General features: G+C 46.6%; 1 protein-coding gene across 1 annotated transcript in view; it reads left to right on the forward strand.

The window, feature by feature from the left end:
• Positions 1 to 10274: 10274 nt before the first annotated feature.
• Positions 10275 to 20496, forward strand: part of TTC14 (tetratricopeptide repeat domain 14) — a 71361-nt gene continuing 61139 nt past the window's right edge. The window contains exon 1 of the mRNA XM_078666499.1: positions 10275 to 10621. Within this exon, the coding sequence (XP_078522625.1) occupies positions 10488 to 10621 (134 nt within the window). The 5' untranslated portion in view covers positions 10275 to 10487. The remainder of the gene's footprint in view (positions 10622 to 20496) is intronic.

Genomic DNA, 20496 nt, shown 5'->3' on the forward strand with positions numbered 1-20496 from the left:
CAATGGCTGGGTCCAAACTGAGGTGGCATGGTGTGCAAAATAACGATGGACTCGAATGCGGCCCCAAGATATTACCTATGGCTGGGATTAATTCAAGCACTGCATCCACCACTTTTCTGTATACTTCGATTTATTATATGAAACTAGGAATTTTAAACTTGCTCTGGGGAAGTTTGTATGCAATGTATTTATTGTAAAGTGGGATATTAAATCAGTGAAATAATTTAAATATGCTTAATTTTCGTGTTGGTTGGTACGGCTTTGATTAATAGAAGCATCGCACAAATAAATAAACCAGTAACAGTCTATCATATAGAAGCACTGATATTTAATAGTATTTCAGATATCAACATAAAATGTATCATAGTTGTTGTAGCCTGAATAAGTAAACTGTACTGTATTGCACCAAAGGTTCCAGGCACTGAAGTATGACAGCTCCTTGACTATTTACGATATACTTCAACTCTAAAGGATAGATTTCAGCTGTTGGTGGCAATTATACTCCTCTATAGGCTTTGGGTTCATGTCCAACATAGGAGGCCTGCAGTTGCTAAGCGTTCTTAACTCCGTTAACTCCGAGCTGTCTGGACTGCTAAGCTTAGACTGTAAAATCAGATGTGTTTTATACCAAACCTGGTTCATGAGTAAGGCCCCTGTTATTCTATTCAGCTGCGCTCTGGAGAGTGTGGTGTCCGAGTTGTGTTAGGGGACCTGAGCTGGGACCTGAGACTGTCTTCGACCTCCAGATGGGAAGAACAACAGTGCCTGACATTGCAGCCTCCGTCCGAGGCCCGGGGCCCACACCAAAAGGTACTTTGCTGTGGAGAACACTGTGACGGGCCTGAGGGGTTCTGTTGAGCCTTGCGGACACCTACAGTTGGCTGTCTGGGGCTAAAGCAGCTCACACCTCCGCCTGAGGGGAAACATTTCTCCAGACTTGGAAGTCCACCACCTTCCTGGGTCACAGCCTTCTGTCTATGGTGGGTAGCGATGTGCAGGTGCCACCAGGCGCCTGGGGGTCTAATCCGGATAGACGAATCTATGTAACTCTTTCTTTCTGCTTTAGGTGGTTCTGACATTCTAATCAACGGTCGCCAGCAGGGGCAACGTGTTGAGTGACTGGAGGGGCTGGGTAAAGAGGCATACTCAAACACCTGTGATTTCTTGAACAATGCAAATATTGGGGGGGATGTGATATTGGGAATGTCGTGTTTGTTGATTACCTCTGAATAGGGCATATATGGTTATGCTGCTAATAGGAAAGTTTGACAATTGAACATCACTATAAAGCATATATTCAATGTACAGATAGATTTCATTTCAATGTATATATTGTGTTGATTTCGATGTGTGTGTGTAATACAAAGACTAGTGTTTTATGCAAACGTGCAGAGTCTTACGCAAACACAGTGTGTTGCGCCAATATTTTATGCATTGATCCTGAGGATAAGACTGACTGCTCTGTGCCAAGCTAACCAAGGGTGAGCACAGGTTATCTGACACATGTATTGTACTCATCCTATCTAGGATGGTGGATTCCGACTGGCTTTGATGCGACCCAGCTAGTCGGAAACCGCTGGGTCTAACAAACTTGAACACAGCTGGAATCTAAAATATGAAAGCTTCCTCGCCGCCTGCACATTACGGCTCTGAACAGAAGGCATATAAAGTGCAGGTACTGCTGAACTGTGTCCTGCTGTTTGCACATTACACTAGGATAAATTTAGCATATTTCACTGGGGACAGATGGAGCACAGATCTGGCTATATAATAGCTGCTGTACCTGGGATCCATCTAGCTCCCACTTCATTCCAACAGTGAGACAATAACCATAAAAAACTACAAAGCACCCTTTCAGTAAGGGATTCAGTCTTTGCCGAATGCTACTGTCAAGATAATTTTTTTAGGTTAAGCCTACAGCGTGTGCGCTGTCACTTGGCGACAATCATTTACCATTCATTGGCATCGTTATCACTCTTTGCAGCCTTCTAATTTGGCAGCGCGTTCAATGCTGTCACTTCCTTGTCTTTGGGGGGGGGGGGGCATGGACCAAGTATGGATTGATTTACCTTAATTATAGTCCATCCACTGGTACTATTACTTCTTTTTTTGTAACTTTTTTAAATAGTACAAAGTCGATCCCACTAAAAGGTATTGGGGCGCTTTACATTAGCACCAGTTATATTACAAAAGTCCACATTCTTTCTTTATAAAGCAGTAGAGATTAAGTGATTTGCCCAGAACCATAGGAGGTTGAGGCAATGCTAAGACTCAAACCTGGTTTCTCAGTTCAGAAGTTAGCATCACATCCTTCTTCCCCCTCTCACCCACTCCTCCATGCAGGATTTGTGTGGTATAGGCAGGTACGGAGTCTGCATGATTATACTCTGAGAGCAAGTACAAAGTGATCCAATGCCTTTGGGTCAAGATTGCGCCATATAAAACTGAAGCAATATATAAAACTGTAAAAAAAAAAAAAAGTGAACAGCTCAACTACTAATCCGGTTTCTTCATTGTCAGAACTGGAAGGCATAAGAGTACGCAAGGTTCCCAATTTAACCGTGAGCAGCCTTTTTCTTTGCTTTTTTTGTTTCGATTCTGATACTTGTCCTACATTTACTATGAGAGACATGGATCGCAGGTACCAGATAAACATTAAAACCTAGGCTGGTTTTGCTACTCATTCACATAGTCAGGAAAACTTGATATTTCTGATAGCACGTACTTTGAGCACATCCTGGGTGGTCAGATCAGTCCACGTCAGTCAGGAGTTGGTTTTCTAATCCGTGGTTTGGTTTTCCTTTACAAATCACAGATTTGTGAGCTCGACTGATTCAGCTATGCTGAGACTATAACTCCCAGAATGCACCAATTAGTAAAATGAAATTAAAAGCCTGATAATGTCTTCATAGATGCGACAGAGTTTGCTGGCACCTCAGCACAGACTGAAATTACAAATGCATTTACATAATTTTTTGTACCCCCTGAAAAGGCGCGGTAGCACTCATAAGGGCACCACGACTGTGATATATATTCCCGATTCTGGGAAAAGTTAGACTTACTTAAGTGACAGATTTAAAACACAGATGGGGTGACCAGATGGCTGCATGTCACCAGCACACTGCATTTTCATCCACATGGCATTCCTTTACAAGTCGTGGCGAGCTGCCTTGTCAGGATTGGTTACACTGAAGGACACATCTCCCAGAATGCAGTGGGTGGTTAGACGTAGGCTATAGGACTTGAATAAAGATGTCTCAGCAATCAAATACTTTATATATCATTACTAGGGGGCACTCTCCCTGTCTCGCAGCATTGATATCCCAGAAATAGCAGAGGTTTAATGCTGAACTCTGGCCCACTTTGTTTCCTGTTTACATGGCCAAATCATTCTGCCAATGCCAGCATTCTATTCGCAACCCTTCTTCCTTTCACTTTTGTCTATATACAACCCCAGTGGAATCTGGCAATGATGTACCCTCTCCCTTTATTGCTGGCTCTCATCAACGTCCTTCTTCTATGGGGGTGTTCGTACTCACCCCATACCTCCATGCCTCAACTTTTTATCTCCTGCTTCTTCCTGACCACCCTGTTTTTCTTCTTTTAATCCGGAATATCCTGAATTTTAACCTTTGCTCCTCCTTTCCTCCCCCTCTCAACACTTCTTCCTTCCCTCACCCATCTCTGCTTACCCATCCCATGCTCCCTCCTCATTCCAATACCACTGGTTGCCATGTCCGGCCAAATGTACATAAATCTGCACAAAGCATGTGGGACTCATTCAAAAATAAAGAGCTCATCCGTAGGTCTGAGGGCTCTCTCATCTGCTTAACATCATTCAATATCAACTTGTTTGAGTAATAGGCAAGACTCATGTTCCAAGCTAATTTTCATTCCAGCTTGCTATTCGATTTTCGCCTTAGAAAAGAATGTGTCACGCAGAGAGCATGAATTTTTCGTATTTACCAATATTGCAGGGGTCGTTTTAAGGTTTGTTTATTTTGTGTCAACAATTAATTCCACACTGAGCTGGAGACTACAGTTATTTTGGACGAATGGTTGGGAACTGTTTGTTTCTAGGGGGAACCTAGAGCAGGTTGTATGTCAGTACAACGCATGATTTTACCCCGCATGCCATTACAACGCGGGGATAACAACGCAAGTCGTTACAACGAATTGCGTTGGGGGGCGCTGGATAGTGGAATAGTTTAATTTTCTATTCCAACTCCAGTCCCCGTGGATAGTAGGGAAGGTGTTGGATAGAAAATTAAACTATTCCCTATCCAACAGCGCCCTCCAGCGAAAGTCGTTGTAGCGACTTTCGTTGTAATCCCCGCGTTGTAATGGTAGTGCGGGGTAATAGTTGCGTCGTTAAGGATGTTTCCCCCTAGAGCAGTTAGTCACCAAGGATACGGTGCTTTCCAACCCAGTGGGTTTTGATTTACAATCCTGTGTGTTCTGAGAGTTTACCCCAACGGCATTGCAGTTAATAGAATTAATCTAAAGAACAGGAAAAGTTGATTTATATAGAGGCACACAGCTGCCAAATTTTCAACTTCCTTATGTGAGATTTCCATGTTAGCAATATCCCTTTGCATGACATTTCCAAGTCTTAGTGTGACACTTTATCATGATTGGAAAACCTGACATTTCACCAGTGGTATTTCTGTCACTACACGATCCCTATAATGAAGGAATTCCACTGGTGAATCTCCTGAAGTGTTAGCTCTTTCTCTAAGAGTTAAGACTATGGTATTAGCAGACACTTGCAGTAAATCCTTCCCAGAAGCCGTCTGCCACCATTATCATTGGCCCAGTGAAATCTTATGATTGGTCTTCCTCCATGCAGGTATTAGATCCTACATCGCTTTGGTATCAATAGGTAACACTAGATACATTAAAATAACTGTGGTGCGTGAGTGTGGGGCTGCTAGGTGTTGCCCTAATGTGGTCCCGGGTCCCCTCAATGACACGTACACTCACTCTATACTTGGAATCGGAGTGAGACCTGAGCGGTCTACTCCCCTTTATTTAAAGCCTCTGGCCGCGCCTGGTCAGAGGATGTGGTACAAGTGAATCCGGGTCTGTGGACAGCAGGACTGCTGACCTGCTACATCCCTCCGCAACGTGGTCTTGAAAGTCATAGTTCTTGTACTCAGCATGCAAAGTCTTTTGAGTTGTTGGCTGGGCTGAGGATTAGGTCAAAGATTGTATCGATGGGGGTTGGCTACGGGTGGGCAGATCGCAGATGGGGGAATTGGCTTGCGTGTGTGATCCTGAGGGCCTTCCAGGTTATCCGCCAGGCCCCTTTCTCTGGGCTTGTTACCCGTGGTGCCGTCTTCTCCGTATTCCGGCCATCCAATATTCTCTTTGTTCTCACATTGGGGGGTCGCTGGGGAAAAATGTCAACACCTTTGAACCAGGATATGTTTATTGATATTGTTTCATGTCCTTTGCTGGCTGTCCCCATAGTTCCATCACTTCTTGTGCTTGCGGTCCTCGAGGATGACATGATCGCCTGGCAGGAGCGATCGAGCAGTGACCCTCCTGGTCCAGCCGGCGAGGGAATGTCATCGCTGACGACGTGCCTAGGTCACGTGAATGTCTTGGGGGGAGGTGTCCACCCTTGGTATGTGGGAATCGTGTCTCAACGCAGTCCGTTGAACATCAAAGTCCAGGGTGCTTGTTGAGTTGTGCAATGGGGAGTACTCAGGAATTGTTGAAGGTGGCGCTCGGGGTTAGCTTGCTCAGTGATAGCATTACTAGGTGACTTGTTCATTGTAAGCATAAACCTTTCTACCTCTCTGTTGGCTTGTGGAAATTGGGGATTGATGCCCAAATCCCCAAATTCTGCAACATGAAAAGGCAGTCCGTTATCACTCTTGATTTCTGTGGGTAAAGCGAAACAGACAAAGATCTTCTCTAGGATTGGGGCAACATGGACAAAAGCTGCTGAGTCGATTACTTCGACAAACGGATATTTCCAATAGGTATATATCTACCAGGAGCAGGGTGGTGTTCCCATCCCGGAAACTACAGAAGTCCATGTTTAGCTTGGCTCCGGTGTTACACATGGCTCTTCAGTGATTACTGGCGCCGGCCTCCCCCGTTAGTTGGCACTCTGGGCACTTGATAACGAGGTCTTCAGCCATCTCTTCTAACCCAGTGAACCATACCTTTTTCCACATTCTCGTTTTCATTTTTGTGGCGCCTTGGTGTCCTCATTGTGCCAGTTGTGTGACACGGTGACTTAATGTCTTCGGGATCACAACGCGGAATCCACGTAGGAAGAGTCAATCTGGGGTGATGCTGTACTCGTCTCGCACCCGCCACATTTTTGACAGGATTTCCTATCTTCGCTTGGCCAGCCATTGGCATCCCTAAGGAGGTCTCGCTAGGTGCCACTCTGCACGGCTATTCATACTTGAACGATGACAGGGTCTAACTCGGCGGCTTCCTTGATGTCTGCCAGCTATAGTGCAAGGGGGCGAGCTGCGTCTGAAACCATCCTTACTGAGTCCTCCACTTCGTCAGGGTCGCCCGAGATGTCAGACATCACTGGGTGGCGAGATAGGAAGTTGGCAGAGTTCTTGGCTCCTGGTCGGTAGACAACTTCCATCTGGTATTGTTACAGCCCACCTCTCGATCCAGTTGGGGGGGGGGGTGGATGAGGCGCTGATCACCAGAATAAGGGAACAAGGGGCTGATGGTCCGTGACGACTTTGGAGGGTTGACCGCTGATGTATATATGGTAGTGCCTACAGGCCCACTTGATCGCGAGCGCCTCCCTCTTGATTTGGGCGTATCGCATCTCCGTCGACGTCAATGCATTGCTCGTGAACGTCAGTGCTGCCCATCAACCTGGCCCTTGCTCCTGAGCCATTATGGCTCCCAGTCCCCAGGGCTGGCATCAACTAGCAGCTCAGTGCGCTTGTCGGGGTCAAAGTAGATGAGTGTGGTGCGGTCAAGGATCTTCTGGAACGCGTCTTCTTCCCAGTGGCCCCATGTCCACTTCGTGTCAGCCTTTGTGAGGGACCTCAAGGGCTCAGCAGCGGTTGCCAGATCCGGGATGAACCTCCCGCAGTAGGTGGCCATTCCTAGGAAGGTTCTTACTTCTGGAACGGTGGTGGGTGCTGGTGCTTGCTAGATCGTTTGTGACTTGCGCGGGTCGACTTGTATCTCGTCCTGGTTGAAGACATATGCAAAGAATTTGATTGATGGTTGGAGAAAGAGCATTTGTCTGTGTAGTGTCACTCATACTCTTTGTGGCCTTTAGTTGCTTGTGATGTTCAGCAGCTGTGGACAAGTGAATCCGAATGCCATTACTGACGTTCAAACCGCCCTGCAAGCAGGACAGAGTCTCTCTTATTGCGTTTTGAAAGACATTGCCTGCCGATGAGATGCCCAAGTTCAGGCACTTGTATCGGTGCAGTCCTAGGTGGGTGTTGATCTTAGTGATATATAGATTTCCTCTGCTAGTAAAAGTTGGGGGTACCCAGCGTTGAGGACAAGTTTTGAGAACCAGCGGGAACCATGGACGTCTGCTATTATCTCATCCATGGTGGGGGTGATATGTCGCTCCCTTTTGATTGCACAGTTGGGGAGGCACATTTCAATACATATGCAGATTTTCCCCAATTGTTTTGGCTTTTCTGCAATTACCATTGGGCCCTGACACCTTCTCTATCACGCCTTGGTACTCTAGCTCTCGAGCTCCTTCTCTATCAGTGGTCGTAGGTGGAAAGGGACGCGGCGATGCCGGAGTGCCACCGGTGCGATGGAGGAGTTGATGTGTAGCTTCACCAGGGGGTATCAGAGGTACCTGAGCCCCTGGAACAGTTCAGGAAACTGGTCCAACAGATCATCTATTTGATGTTATCTCACTCTCTTGGCAAATAACACAAGTCCAAGATCCTCTGCTGTGTGGCTGCTGATCAGTGTGTTAGCCTCTTGGTCGATGACATCTATTGTTGCCGAGACTTCCTGATCTTCCAACCATATGGGTACTGACATCTGACCGCGGAGGGTTAGGGGTGTCTGGCTCCCATATATGAAGATCTTGGTATAGGATGGCATTAGTTGAGGCTTTGGCTAGAGGTCATACTGTTGCACCCCATTACATTGAGTGACGCTCTGGTTTCAATGATGGCTTTAACCTCTGATCCTGCCACTTCGACAGTGCACGTGGGCTGCGGCCTCCTGCGCTGCTTCAACTCTCCTGCAAACGAAATGAGGAATGTTTCTTCTTCCTCCTCTTCTTCCGGGGATGAGTCCTCTAGGTGGCGACTTTGTATCGCTGGTGCTTTTGCCTCATCTGGGTGCATCATGTTAGTGAGGGAGAGCTGGCGTACCTTTTTCAACGGTGACCGATTGTCTCTGGGGCCCCTGTTTCTGAGTTTCTTTCGCAGGCAGATGCAAAATGATTTTGGATACCGCAGTAAGAGCAGGTGCAGCCTTGTGCTTGGCAGTCACTGATCGGGTGCCCATCTCTGCCACAGTACCCGCATCTCTATTTGGCAGGCTGCGGCCTTCTTCCTTTGGCTTTTCATTCGAATGGCATTGGCTCGTTCGGCCTTGATGTTTGCTGGCTTTTCCAGTGTCTGGATGATAGCCTGGTCCATTTTTTTCTCCAAATTGGCTACTTTTTCTTATATCTAATGAATTTGATTTACCTGTTTCTCGAGTCAAGATTGAGTTCTCTCAGTTCCCCTGGTGGACCCTTTCATGGAGAGTTACTGGTATCTCGAGTCAAGATTGAGTTCTCTCAGTTCCCCTGGTGGACCCTTTCATGGAGAGTACTGCGCTAAGAGCTCATTTGTGTTCAACAAACTGTTCCGTTGGTTTGCGTCGGTGCTTCAAAGGTGAGGCTGTAACATATGGATGCAAACTGTGGTTGAACCTAGACCACACATTTTATAGGGCCTACATTGTATCAGATAATGCAGAGCTGTAAGAGTTTCTACTAACTTGCCATTGCATAGACATAGAGCTTGATTAACCATGCCGGCCTGGAGGTATTCATGCAACCGATTTAGAGGTTTTTGTATGAAAATCCCATACATCAGCAGTTGTTAACCTTTTGACCTCGTGGTGAAGGGTGCGCGGGGCTTGTCCAGCCCTCGTCGCCAGTGTGGTGGCTGCTGGGTGTTGTCCTAATGTAGGCTCTACTCCTGGGTTCCCTCAATGACACGTACACTCAAACCATAATGGTATCCGTGTGAGACCCCAAGCGATCCACTCCCCTTTATTTAAAGCCTCTGGCCATGCCTGAGCAGAGGATGTGATACAAGTGCATCTGGGTCTGTGTATAGCAGGACCGCTGGCTGACCTGCTACAGTAACCAATGCTGTTATATATTCACACTTTGGGAGCTACCAATGTGAAAACACAAACATACACACATTGTGAAGGTGAAGGCTCATATGTTGCACTAATATCCGAAAAATCTTGCACTTGATCTTCGATAGCAATCTCACAGTTTCATTTCTGGTGTAGTTTATCCTGTGCACATTTATCCATCACACTTTGATAACCTAGCCAACTTATAGTTTTTTTATTTACATTCAGCCGTGCTGCCAAGCAGCTTTAAAACATGGCTTGAAAAACATTAAAAAGCCAAATATTACAGCTATTTAGCTTTGTCAATGTTTACTTTGCCATGTTGTACATCTGCAGTTGCGTGGCTGCTGTGCAATACAGTTGAAAGTAAAAAAATAAACTCTATAAAGCGATCTGCGTTGAGCACGTCACGGCGCTTTTTTTTTTTAGCCATGCTGCTGTGGCTAAAAAACCTTTGACAAAACTAATTCGCATAGGCAAGACCTTTTGACTTTGCCAATGCTTGTTTCCCTAACCGAAGCTTTGCCTTTCCAGGAGGACACCTGCTAAATGAAGGTAGCAATAGGGGGTTAGAATATACTAATAACTATGCCTCATTGAAGTTAGCAGTTGAATCAGACTTTCCTTGCAACGTGAGCTCTGCGAAACGAAAGAAACAGGCGCTGATTTGGTCTGCGCTCGGTACGCAATTCGCAAATCACACCGAGCCAACGAAACCACAGCTCTCTGGAAGGAGGCGGGGCTAAATTAGGGCTCCCTGGACAACCAATAGAGTGTAAAGAGAACACCGGAAATAGCTAAGTGTAGACACACTTATTACAGCACGTGAAATTATTATGATCCAATTCTTTCCGGGACGGTAGGGCATCGCTTCCGGGTAGGTGGACAGCTTCATCCGGGGCGGGACATTTTTACCCACCAATCACAGGCTTTACGAAGCAGGACTGCCACCAAAGTAACACCCATTGGCCTGTCGGTCACAGTAAACTAGTTTTGCCAATGTCCACTAGTGCTTGCGTTTGAAATCGGTGTTATAGTCATACGCAAACCTAGTCGTGCGTTTTTAATATCTGCGTGTATAAGGCAGGGGTTAGCCCACGTTCGTTTAGCCTTTGGGGAGGGGAGACATATGTCGTCGTCTCTGCAGCATGGACAAGGACTTGCTGAAGCAGTCGCTGAGCCTGCACGGGCCCACGCTGTTCTCCCTGCTCAAGTGCGAGCAGTATGAAAACCTGGACTTCAGGAACCTACTGGGAGAGGTGTCCAAGTGCCATGCCTACAGGTAATGAAAACATCAGCGCATTTCAAAGTTAATGATATCCCTTCGTCTTTTTGAATCTCTCTACATTGCTTTAAATGAGAGTAATCTGTTTGCTCTTAAGAAGTGTAAGTACCCTCCCCCCCCCCCCATTTAATGTAGTGTAGCAAAACTCAAAAGTACAAGTACGAACGACGAGTTTGATTGTTCTGAAGGTGGCTCTACTGTAACCGACTAAGGGCAAAGATTTTTGGAGGATGAGGAATTTTATTAAGCGGGCGGGTCCTTATTGAAACATTTGCTCCCCCCTCTGCGTTACATCGAGGCGCTTTTATGCTTTCAGAAACATCTGAAGGCCTGGGTCAGCACTTGTTATTGCCAGTTAATTAAAGTAACCTTGCTTTTGCCGTTATGTGACCCAGGAAGTCTTTCAGACAACAGTTGGTATTTAATAAATAAATAACACAACATAAGAGGTCAGGATGTCCCTAGGGATAGAAATAAGTGTGGCCAGATAGGACGTTATCTGACAGTATTTTCCTTAAATTACATTAACAAATAGGTATTGCAGACTCTTCAAAACGGCATGGGTATGCAATTCTTTCTACATATTGCAAACTTTTGTTTGATTTTACCACATTTTTTTTAAACCTTTGCCAAATTATGAAAATTACGTCATTAGCTAATAAGCAGACATTCATGTTAGTATATTTATTTATTTAACTGTTGGACTTCACTGTAAGAGATCACGAATCTACTTGCATGTTCCCACCAACCCTAAACTGCTAAATGACAAAAATGTGTATTTGCAAAACATGATGTGCTTCATGTTTAGTGTTCCATATTTATTGCAAATAACTCCAACCAGAAGAAATTTTTCAGTGGAAGAAGCAAGAGTCTTAAGTATTACATAGGAGTTTGGGATGGACTGTTAAGGGTTCTGATGTTGCAATCTTGTATCTATCATAATTAATACAGTACCTGCTGATGTACATGAAAGGAAACTTGCAAGTCACTTGAGACTTCGGTGGCAAAATAAGGCAACATGGTCTTCAGCCACTCATTTTATATCTTCCTTTTGTTTTGTGCATGACATATAACTGTGCGCCCCACTAAGCAGACGCAGCTTGATGTCAATGCAACCATTGTTCTAAACCAATGGATTTAACCCCCCCCTTTTTTCCTTGTAAATACGAGTATGTCCTTTGATGTGTGTCGTGTGAGTTTGCTAGACAAACAGTTTACTGTCACGGTGTTCTGTTATGTTTTATCCCTCTAGGTCACTCATACCAAGCAGGATTTCCTTGCCTGCGCCTTTATGACCTTTTGGCATAAGGTTGTATGACTACAGTTTTTACTTTCACAATTTATTATTGTTTTCACTGTGTAGTACGTCCCACCCTGGGTCCTGATGAAATGCCGCGTAGGCATGAAACATGTTGACCACACCAGGGGGTTGTAGATATCTTGCCCAACATAGACCAGTAGCAACTATCTCCCCTCCCACCTTTTTACCAAGGGCGCCAGCCACTCTAATAAATTCTCTTGTGGACTGACCCACCTTTTTTATCTTCACCTCACCTCCTACGACTACACCCCTTTTTCTTCCCCACACACCCGCATGCACCATATGGCAGGGATTAAAGATCTCCGTTAAAGAGCCCCCTTGAGGGTGCCCGCTGAACATTGCAGCGCCAGTTCAGCGAGGAGCAAACCCATATGATGAAGCATGACATCTAGCTTGCTAGGTGTGTGAGGGTTTTAGTCCCAACAAGGGAATTCCCCCCTTCTGTGGCTTTTCTCTTTCTCTCTGTACACACTACATATTGACATACTCTACCTCCTCTCTACCCAATCTGGGGAACTTTGTACTTTACATTGTGGCTAATCTTTTGGACTTGTACACTGGACCCCTTTAAATATTGTCCGCCCTGGTTCCCCCTCTTTGTTATATACTTTGCACGGGATTTCTCCCGTGGAACCCTCTCTGGGCTACCTCCAGTATACTTATCACTGTGAGGACCACGTAGGGACCCGTTGTCATTTTTTGACTTTTCGGGTCGGTCCTCAAAGCTCACACTTATTTGCCCAGACGTTCCTACCTACCATGGAGGACGTCCCTGGGTTGAGCTTTGACGAAGACACCATTGCAGAAGCATTGAGACAGGCCCCCCCACTCTTTGCGGTGGGTGGAGCCTCTTCCTCCAACACAACCAATAATGATGATTGGACTAACTTAACATCTTTAAAAAAAGAGTGGCTACGGATCACTGTCCACGGACAAATGATGACCGAGTACCTTAGAGCAAACATCGCTCCTCAAGGACTACTGGTTAACATTCTACCCAGGCTCTTTTTAGAGGATGGGCAATTCAAGATCGATTGGTGCCACATATCATGGAAGTGCACCAAAGATTTGTTATTCCTGATAGTTAAAACTGCCAAAAGATTGGCTGATGCCCTGCAGGTTAAAATAACAGCAATGGAGTTAGCTATCAGAGGTACGCTGACCAAAACACCTTTCACCACAAAACTAGCAGAAATAAACCAAGAGATTGAAGACAGTCATGACTTCTTGCTCAAACAGAAGATGACTAAGCTCCAGAAAGAGGTGGATAGATTTGACAAAGAAAAGGTCTATCCCTACCTCAAAACTGGATATTCCAATAAAAAATCTACTTATTCTTCTGATGAGAACTCAGACACTGGCAGCCGGAGGGGTTCATCCGGCAGTGACTCCAGCGGAGGTTACCCTGCCAAGAGTAACCGTAACCAAGGCCGTGGCAATTGGAACCAGGGCTATCAAAACGTACCACAGTTTCATGGTCCTCCCCCACAAATGATGCCCCCTTGGCAATATCCTTTCTATCCCCAGGCCGCACCTCAATTCTTTCCCATGAACCCTCCTTTTTTAGGCAGAGGTTGGGGCAGAGGAAGAGGGCGAAACAGAGGAGGAACGCAGAAAGGAGTACAGTGGCAGGACCAACAAACCACAACCCCCTCAGTGGAGACACGGAGCACGACCAGGGGAAGGAAAGCCTAATTGTGAACCTTTCTGAAAGGTTACTCACCTCCATTGAAAGCGGGGTGCTAGAGAAGGGGTTAGGCTTCGTACCGACACCTATCCCGGACAGTTTCACAGAAATGTGTGAATTAAAACAACTGTTCAGAAAAGTCCGCTTACGAGCATTCTTCCATGACAGACCCAGCATGGAAAGTACTGACACGGGTTTACGCAAACCATCAACCTTCACCCCTAATGAAAGCATGGTTCCACCTGAGGTTCTGGCATTTGAGAAGGCTGTCTTGAAAGGTCTCGAAACAATGCCGGTTACTAATAACTATAACAATCTGAGCAAAGTTGAGAGACAGGCAATACAAGATTTAGCAAATGACACCTCCATTGTTATTAAACAGGCGGACAAGGGTGGGGCCACTGTGATCCAAAACAGTGTCGATTACGACACAGAGTGCAGACGCCAGTTGTCCAATACAACCCACTATAGACCTCTGAGAACAGATCCTACTAAAAGATTGAGTACATCCATCTCGAGCTTAGTCTTGGAAGGAGAAACCAATGGGTGGATAACCAAGAACGAGGCTGAGTTCTTGATAACCACTGACCCCATCACCCCTTACTTCTACACCCTTCCCAAGATTCACAAGGGGCAGAGTCCAGTCCCGGGCAGACCTATTGTCTCAGGGATTGGCTCTCTCCTAGAACCACTGTCCAAGTTTTGCGACTCCTTTTTACAACCAGTGGTGAGAAAGATACCATCATTTCTCCAGGATACTAGGGATGTACTCCGTCTATTAAATAACATCAATGGGAGGGAGGGAGTGGACCTCCTCGTGACATTGGACGTTGAAGCGTTGTATACCAATATCCCTCAACAAGCTACACTGGACGCAGTCGAATCTACCTTACTTCAGGAGGAGTGGTGCTCGCCCACGCCTGTACATTTCATAATGGCATGTGCTACTATAGCATTGACCGAGAACTTCTTCCAATACGGTACCCAGCTCTACCATCAAATCAGCGGGACCTCGATGGGTTCGACATTTGCTCCCAGCCTGGCGTGTATTTATATGGCTACTTTTGAAGAGTGTATTATTAACTCTGTTAATAACCCTTTCAGTGACAACCTGACTATGTGGCGAAGGTATATAGACGATATCTTTATACTATGGAGAGGCACCCGCATGCAATGTGAAGCTTTTTGTACTTGGATCAATTCACAGAATCCTTTTCTTAAGTTCACCAGCACCATATCAGACACGGTCATTCCCTTCCTAGACTTACTCATCAGTCTTGGACAAGATGGGCTGAAGACTACTTTATACCGTAAGGAAACGGACAGGAACAGCCTCCTTCTCTACGGGAGTCATCACCCACGGGCCCTAAGGGACAATTTACCTTTCGGGCAGTTCCTGCGAGTCCGCAGGAATTGCACTGATAAGGCTGACTTCAATCATGAAGCTGCAACTCTGCAACACAAATTACAGGATAGGGGGTACCCGACACGGCTGCTGCGGGATTCTCGCAAACGAGCTGGTAACAACCACCGAGAGGCCCTTTTGGAGTCTAGTCCGAGAGAGACGGATGATGTGATCACTTGCGTGACTTGTTTCACAAAACATTCAAGTCACATCAAGAAAATCATTAACAGAAATTGGCACATTCTGAACTCAAGCGATCTTGACATTCCACCGCCTCGCTTTGCCTTCAAACGCACGGCTAACCTAAAAGACTCTCTAATACATACACGCCCTAAGAAACAAAACAGTACTAATCAAACCACACTGTGGGGTCATCCGCCAGTGACAGGACACTTCCCATGTGGTGGGTGCGTTGTGTGCTCCCAAACAAGCACCATCAAGGAGATCACACTCTCAGAGACTTTCAAGTGGCAATTGCGTAAACATACGAATTGCAATAGCACCAAATGCATTTACCTTATCACTTGCCCCTGCAATAAACATTATCTGGGGATGACCATGAGACCGGTCAAACTCCGTATCATGGAACACAAGAGCAATATTAGATGCCTGAAAACCCACACAAGGCTCTATGAGCACTACACCCAACATGGCCATCAGGCAGATAACATAAAATGGGTAGTCTTGGAATCCCATCCCCACATTTCACAACAAGCCTTGTTCAGGATTGAACAAAGATGGGTACATCGCCTACGCCTTGATACTGTTGGTCTGAATGATTGTGTGCCATGGTCGCTAGTGTCACGTTGATACCTTGGGATATGTCTAGCTTGGGACACACCCTCCGTGCCCACGACACCACCTACTGACGTCCGGACCATCAAACAACACACATGATACCACATCCAACTCTCTGTACTTGGCCCGATGTCCCCTACCCACGTTGTAACCTTTACCACCCATCCATACCACTGCACATGGGTTTTCCCACCTGTACCATTGTCGTACTAACCAAATACCTAATTGGACGGACCTTGATTGCGTGCGTCTTCTGACCCCCTAAACATGACCACCACGCAGTAGTGTCTATGTCCCACTGCGCAGGCGAGTAACTGACTGCATTCACCCTGTGACTATCGCGCAAATCATTAAATTTATTCTAACATTCGAATTGCGCTTTACGTTCCTGTACCTTGCGGGAGACTCTGTGTCCATATATCTCCGGCCAAAAACATCACACCCATCAGTTATATACTCCCTCTCAGTATTCGACACCATGGCCTGGTCGAATATGACATCCCCTTCCCCTTTCCCTTACGATTCGAAATAGGTCCAACTGGATATTTCAGGCACCTATTTTTCACCACCAATATGGCCGCCTACCGGCGCCACTATCCTCCCTCCCGCCCCGCTCCAGTTGCCGGGCAAGCTGACTCTCTGACGCATGCGCGTAGTACCGCTGAGGCCCCGCCCCCACGCGGACTCGGCGAGACTCGGGCTACTAATACCGCTCTTGAGCCCAGTGCGGTTACCAGCTGCTCTGTCCTGACCAGACGGTGGGGGTAGGTGTTAGCGGCTCCGACCGCACGCTTTCCGGGTAAGTGGCTCGTTTGACTGTCTCGGGGCGCTCTGCCCCCTTTTGTGGACCGTGGGTGGTATCGCACATGCCTTGGGAGTGTAACCTACACGCCCATGTTTCTGCTCACGCCTCCAGCCTCCAACCGAGCACGGCTTAGTCTCCGGTGGCCGGGATGACGGTGTGGCCCGTCGGTTCAGTGAGTCCTGACCTCTAGCGCCCGTTGGGTGTGCTGGGTCGCCTCTCGCTGTTTCGTGGTCCGCGCCCCACTCTTGACCGCCGGTGTATCTGGCCGGCTCTACTGGATGGGTTAGGCTCCAGGAGTTAAACTTACGGCCGTTCGGGTGCATGTCCTCCGCATGAGCCCTGCCTCCTGGCGAGCCTCAACACCCATGATGCTACTTTCATTATGGGTTTAATACAGATGACGGGTTGTCATCAACACTGTCTTGCTCCCTCCCTAGGTTCCTGACCTTACGTGCAGGTCCCACTGGAGCAGACTGCGGGGCATCTCTCGATCTCCCCTAGGGTAAGAGCTCTCACTATGTGCCCCCCTTGGATATGAATTTTATAGTCCCGCAGCCACTCATTTTATATCTTCCTTTTGTTTTGTGCATGACATATAACTGTGCGCCCCACTAAGCAGACGCAGCTTGATGTCAATGCAACCATTGTTCTAAACCAATGGATTTAACCCCCCCCTTTTTTCCTTGTAAATACGAGTATGTCCTTTGATGTGTGTCGTGTGAGTTTGCTAGACAAACAGTTTACTGTCACGGTGTTCTGTTATGTTTTATCCCTCTAGGTCACTCATACCAAGCAGGATTTCCTTGCCTGCGCCTTTATGACCTTTTGGCATAAGGTTGTATGACTACAGTTTTTACTTTCACAATTTATTATTGTTTTCACTGTGTAGTACGTCCCACCCTGGGTCCTGATGAAATGCCGCGTAGGCATGAAACATGTTGACCACACCAGGGGGTTGTAGATATCTTGCCCAACATAGACCAGTAGCAACTATCTCCCCTCCCACCTTTTTACCAAGGGCGCCAGCCACTCTAATAAATTCTCTTGTGGACTGACCCACCTTTTTTATCTTCACCTCACCTCCTACGACTACACCCCTTTTTCTTCCCCACACACCCGCATGCACCATATGGCAGGGATTAAAGATCTCCGTTAAAGAGCCCCCTTGAGGGTGCCCGCTGAACATTGCAGCGCCAGTTCAGCGAGGAGCAAACCCATATGATGAAGCATGACATCTAGCTTGCTAGGTGTGTGAGGGTTTTAGTCCCAACAAGGGAATTCCCCCCTTCTTTGGCTTTTCTCTTTCTCTCTGTACACACTACATATTGACATACTCTACCTCCTCTCTACCCAATCTGGGGAACTTTGTACTTTACATTGTGGCTAATCTTTTGGACTTGTACACTGGACCCCTTTAAATATTGTCCGCCCTGGTTCCCCCTCTTTGTTATATACTTTGCACGGGATTTCTCCCGTGGAACCCTCTCTGGGCTACCTCCAGTATACTTATCACTGTGAGGACCACGTAGGGACCCGTTGTCATTTTTTGACTTTTCGGGTCGGTCCTCAAAGCTCACACTTATTTGCCCAGACGTTCCTACCTACCATGGAGGACGTCCCTGGGTTGAGCTTTGACGAAGACACCATTGCAGAAGCATTGAGACAGGCCCCCCCACTCTTTGCGGTGGGTGGAGCCTCTTCCTCCAACACAACCAATAATGATGATTGGACTAACTTAACATCTTTAAAAAAAGAGTGGCTACGGATCACTGTCCACGGACAAATGATGACCGAGTACCTTAGAGCAAACATCGCTCCTCAAGGACTACTGGTTAACATTCTACCCAGGCTCTTTTTAGAGGATGGGCAATTCAAGATCGATTGGTGCCACATATCATGGAAGTGCACCAAAGATTTGTTATTCCTGATAGTTAAAACTGCCAAAAGATTGGCTGATGCCCTGCAGGTTAAAATAACAGCAATGGAGTTAGCTATCAGAGGTACGCTGACCAAAACACCTTTCACCACAAAACTAGCAGAAATAAACCAAGAGATTGAAGACAGTCATGACTTCTTGCTCAAACAGAAGATGACTAAGCTCCAGAAAGAGGTGGATAGATTTGACAAAGAAAAGGTCTATCCCTACCTCAAAACTGGATATTCCAATAAAAAATCTACTTATTCTTCTGATGAGAACTCAGACACTGGCAGCCGGAGGGGTTCATCCGGCAGTGACTCCAGCGGAGGTTACCCTGCCAAGAGTAACCGTAACCAAGGCCGTGGCAATTGGAACCAGGGCTATCAAAACGTACCACAGTTTCATGGTCCTCCCCCACAAATGATGCCCCCTTGGCAATATCCTTTCTATCCCCAGGCCGCACCTCAATTCTTTCCCATGAACCCTCCTTTTTTAGGCAGAGGTTGGGGCAGAGGAAGAGGGCGAAACAGAGGAGGAACGCAGAAAGGAGTACAGTGGCAGGACCAACAAACCACAACCCCCTCAGTGGAGACACGGAGCACGACCAGGGGAAGGAAAGCCTAATTGTGAACCTTTCTGAAAGGTTACTCACCTCCATTGAAAGCGGGGTGCTAGAGAAGGGGTTAGGCTTCGTACCGACACCTATCCCGGACAGTTTCACAGAAATGTGTGAATTAAAACAACTGTTCAGAAAAGTCCGCTTACGAGCATTCTTCCATGACAGACCCAGCATGGAAAGTACTGACACGGGTTTACGCAAACCATCAACCTTCACCCCTAATGAAAGCATGGTTCCACCTGAGGTTCTGGCATTTGAGAAGGCTGTCTTGAAAGGTCTCGAAACAATGCCGGTTACTAATAACTATAACAATCTGAGCAAAGTTGAGAGACAGGCAATACAAGATTTAGCAAATGACACCTCCATTGTTATTAAACAGGCGGACAAGGGTGGGGCCACTGTGATCCAAAACAGTGTCGATTACGACACAGAGTGCAGACGCCAGTTGTCCAATACAACCCACTATAGACCTCTGAGAACAGATCCTACTAAAAGATTGAGTACATCCATCTCGAGCTTAGTCTTGGAAGGAGAAACCAATGGGTGGATAACCAAGAACGAGGCTGAGTTCTTGATAACCACTGACCCCATCACCCCTTACTTCTACACCCTTCCCAAGATTCACAAGGGGCAGAGTCCAGTCCCGGGCAGACCTATTGTCTCAGGGATTGGCTCTCTCCTAGAACCACTGTCCAAGTTTTGCGACTCCTTTTTACAACCAGTGGTGAGAAAGATACCATCATTTCTCCAGGATACTAGGGATGTACTCCGTCTATTAAATAACATCAATGGGAGGGAGGGAGTGGACCTCCTCGTGACATTGGACGTTGAAGCGTTGTATACCAATATCCCTCAACAAGCTACACTGGACGCAGTCGAATCTACCTTACTTCAGGAGGAGTGGTGCTCGCCCACGCCTGTACATTTCATAATGGCATGTGCTACTATAGCATTGACCGAGAACTTCTTCCAATACGGTACCCAGCTCTACCATCAAATCAGCGGGACCTCGATGGGTTCGACATTTGCTCCCAGCCTGGCGTGTATTTATATGGCTACTTTTGAAGAGTGTATTATTAACTCTGTTAATAACCCTTTCAGTGACAACCTGACTATGTGGCGAAGGTATATAGACGATATCTTTATACTATGGAGAGGCACCCGCATGCAATGTGAAGCTTTTTGTACTTGGATCAATTCACAGAATCCTTTTCTTAAGTTCACCAGCACCATATCAGACACGGTCATTCCCTTCCTAGACTTACTCATCAGTCTTGGACAAGATGGGCTGAAGACTACTTTATACCGTAAGGAAACGG

This window comes from Lissotriton helveticus, chromosome 11 (genome assembly GCF_964261635.1).
Source record: "Lissotriton helveticus chromosome 11, aLisHel1.1, whole genome shotgun sequence".
Taxonomy (NCBI): Eukaryota; Metazoa; Chordata; class Amphibia; order Caudata; family Salamandridae; genus Lissotriton; species Lissotriton helveticus.